This window comes from Bubalus bubalis, chromosome 5, assembly GCF_019923935.1.
Source record: "Bubalus bubalis isolate 160015118507 breed Murrah chromosome 5, NDDB_SH_1, whole genome shotgun sequence".
Taxonomy (NCBI): domain Eukaryota; kingdom Metazoa; phylum Chordata; class Mammalia; order Artiodactyla; family Bovidae; genus Bubalus; species Bubalus bubalis.
In genome coordinates, this window is record NC_059161.1 from 108,160,406 (window position 1) to 108,163,552 (window position 3,147).

Genomic DNA, 3,147 nt, shown 5'->3' on the forward strand with positions numbered 1-3,147 from the left:
GATCTGATAGTGGTTGAGGATTTTATTTTGAAAAAATCTCCAGGTGATCCTGTGAAGAAATCTTGATCACTAATTGTTGAGTTCAGGATTGACAGAGAATCCCTCTTGAAGGAAAAAGTTAGACAACTGGGGATATGTCAACTGCAACTGCTTCTTTCTCAAGAGCTTGTCTTCTGAGAAAAGGAAATCCTTGGAGAGTATTTGACTCCATGTTATTTATTGCCTGGCTTATATGAAATCCATGACACACCTTCATAGCACAGTGATCACAACCGCTCAGGGGAGAACTGAGAAAGGTGCAGATGTTTGCTACCTTGAGGCTGAAAAAACACACACTGAAGCCTTAGAATTAGAGATGTTGACCTGTGATGTAGACCAGCTTCAAAAGGGGCTGCGCCAGCCCTCTCAACACTAAAGACAGCAGAAAGCTGGGTACCTATCATTCCTGACACCAATACAGAGCTATCTTCTGAGCAAAGGAAGCATGTTTCAAAAAAAAAAAAATTGGTATTGAGATTTCCAGCAAGAAGAAAGGTGAGTGTATAAGTCTGGAAATAATACCATGAAAATTCAGGCAAATATCTCATACATTCATGTATGGAATTACTTATAAAATCCCATTTATATCCCCCTATGTCCTAAACACTATGCAATTTACTTGCTATACAGAGGAGAAAAAGTATGATTCAGTGCATCAACTGACTTACAATATATCTCAGGTCTAAAAATGTGCTGTTTAGAAATAACGGTTTTCTAAATGTAAAGTGGGAAAGTTAAATCAATTACAAGGTACTGGAGAATGTTTGCATGATTATTTCTAGCTTAAGTAAGATCGAAAAGAAAAGAGAACATATTTACCACACAACAGAGACAAAGAGAGATGGTAGGACTATTTCATGTGAAAAAAAAAAAAACAAAAAGACAGACAGCTGCTGCCTGCTTCTCTTTTAGCCTTCAGTCTTTTCCAGCATCAGGGTCTTTTCCAATGAGTCAGCTCTTTGCATAAGGTGGCAAAAGTATTGGAACTTCAGCTTCAGCAACAATCCTGTCCAATGAATATTCAGGGTTGATTTTTATGGCACAAATAGAAAATGGTAATACTGACATGGCATCATAGGGTAGATGGATGAGGCAGTTTGTGGCTGATGATGATGAATTAAAAGACTCTGCCACACTTTAAATCCCATCTATAGATACCATCTCTATATGTTGCTGTATATGTTTATATATGCACATACATATATATATATGTGGATATACATATGATTATGTATGTACATACTATACTGTGACTTACTCATCTACTCATCAGTTGATGGACATAAATTTGAATTGTTTCCAATTTGCATTGTTATGCATAAAGCTGCCATGCATGTTTTTATGATTATAAACATGGCTAAATGCTTTAATAGAAAATATATTATATTTGAAAATGAGGCTTTATAAATATTGAATTTAGATGTACTTTCCTTCCATAAATAGACTCAGACTTAAGTGATTATATAGGTGGAGAGGATGCCAAAACTGTGAATCATTTATATAGAGCACTCTACTCCAAATGAAAAAGAATATAATGAATTCCCTCCAATTAAAGTGTTTTACTCTTTCCCCTCCAGAGACTACGTAAATGGAAATGGCAGCAGAAAATCACTCCTCAGTGACTGAGTTCACCCTCGCTGGGCTCACAGAACACCCACAACTCCAGCTGCCCCTTTTCCTCCTCTTCCTAGGAATCTATGTGGTCACGGTGGTGGGGAACCTGGGCATGATCACACTGATTGGGCTCAGTTCTCACCTGCACACCCCCATGTACTATTTCCTAAGCAGCTTGTCTTTCATTGACCTCTGTCAGTCCACTGTCATTACCCCAAAAATGCTGGTGAACTTTGTGACAGAGAAGAATATCATCTCCTATCCTGAATGCATGACTCAGCTCTTTTTCTTTCTTGTTTTTATAATTGCAGAGTGTTACCTGTTGGCTGCAATGGCATATGACCGCTATGTTGCCATCTGTAGCCCCTTGCTGTATAATATTACCATGTCCCATCAAGCCTGTTTCTCCCTCATTTGTGGAGTGTATATGATGGGACTGGTATGTGCATTCTCTCACACAGGCTGCATGCTTAGGGTTCATTTCTGCAAATTTGATGTGATCAACCATTATTTCTGTGATCTTCTGCCCCTCCTAAAGCTCTCCTGCTCTAGCACCTATGTCAATGAATTACTGGTTCTATGCTTTGGTTCACTTAACATCTTTGCCCCGATCCTGACCATCCTCAGCTCCTACATCTTCATCATGTCCAGCATCCTCCACATTCGTTCCACGGAGGGCAAGTCCAAAGCCTTCAGCACATGCAGCTCCCACATCTCAGCTGTTGCTATTTTCTATGGATCTGAAGCATTTATGTACCTGCAGCCATCATCTGTGAGCTCCATGGACCAAGGGAAAGTGTCCTCTGTGTTTTATACTATTGTTGTGCCATTGCTGAATCCCCTGATCTACAGCCTCAGGAATAAAGATGTCAATGTTGCCCTGAAGAAAATGCTTGACAGAAGAATATTTTTGTGACCAGACATAACATGAGCATGATATTTTAGATCTAGTCATTGCTTGTTACACCGAATGGAGGTATGATTCTCTTATTTCAAAATCCTTACCAGAGCTTAAAATCTGAGTTAAGAACAAAATTCCATGCTTTGTTACATTGCTCAAACCAGTGTGCCTCCTACTATGCCATTTATTGTTTTCGGTGTGTACTCGCATGCTGACTGTCCAAAATGTACTATCTGCTGTAATGTTCATAAAGGTTACCCCATGCTTGTATTTTACTGCCGTATCTGTGGGACCTAAGATAGCTCCTGAGACTAGAAAGTCCTTGACAACTTTCTTATTTCCTTTTTAAAAACATTTATGGGAAGCCATATATATCTCATACTGTCTTTGTCCATTACTTTCTCTAATTAGCTACATATGACTTTTAAAAGTTAAAATCAAGTAAATTTATATTTGACGAGTTCTTCAAAGATCTGCAATAAAACTGATGACATCATAAATTATTTCTATACAAAAATTTAGAAGAATGAACATAAGTAGCTTCTGTATCAAACCCCAGTGCAGGTAATATAACTTGTGAACAGCTGATTTCT

The 3,147-nt window shown here is 38.3% G+C and overlaps 1 protein-coding gene across 1 annotated transcript; it reads left to right on the top strand.

Moving 5' to 3' along the window:
- The first annotated feature begins 1,627 nt into the window (after positions 1–1,627).
- On the top strand, positions 1,628–2,569 carry LOC102399773 (olfactory receptor 8G1-like). The gene has a single exon (XM_006056028.4). It carries the CDS (start codon positions 1,628–1,630, stop codon positions 2,567–2,569), a length of 942 nt encoding a protein of 313 aa, XP_006056090.4.
- The last annotated feature ends 578 nt before the right edge of the window (positions 2,570–3,147 follow it).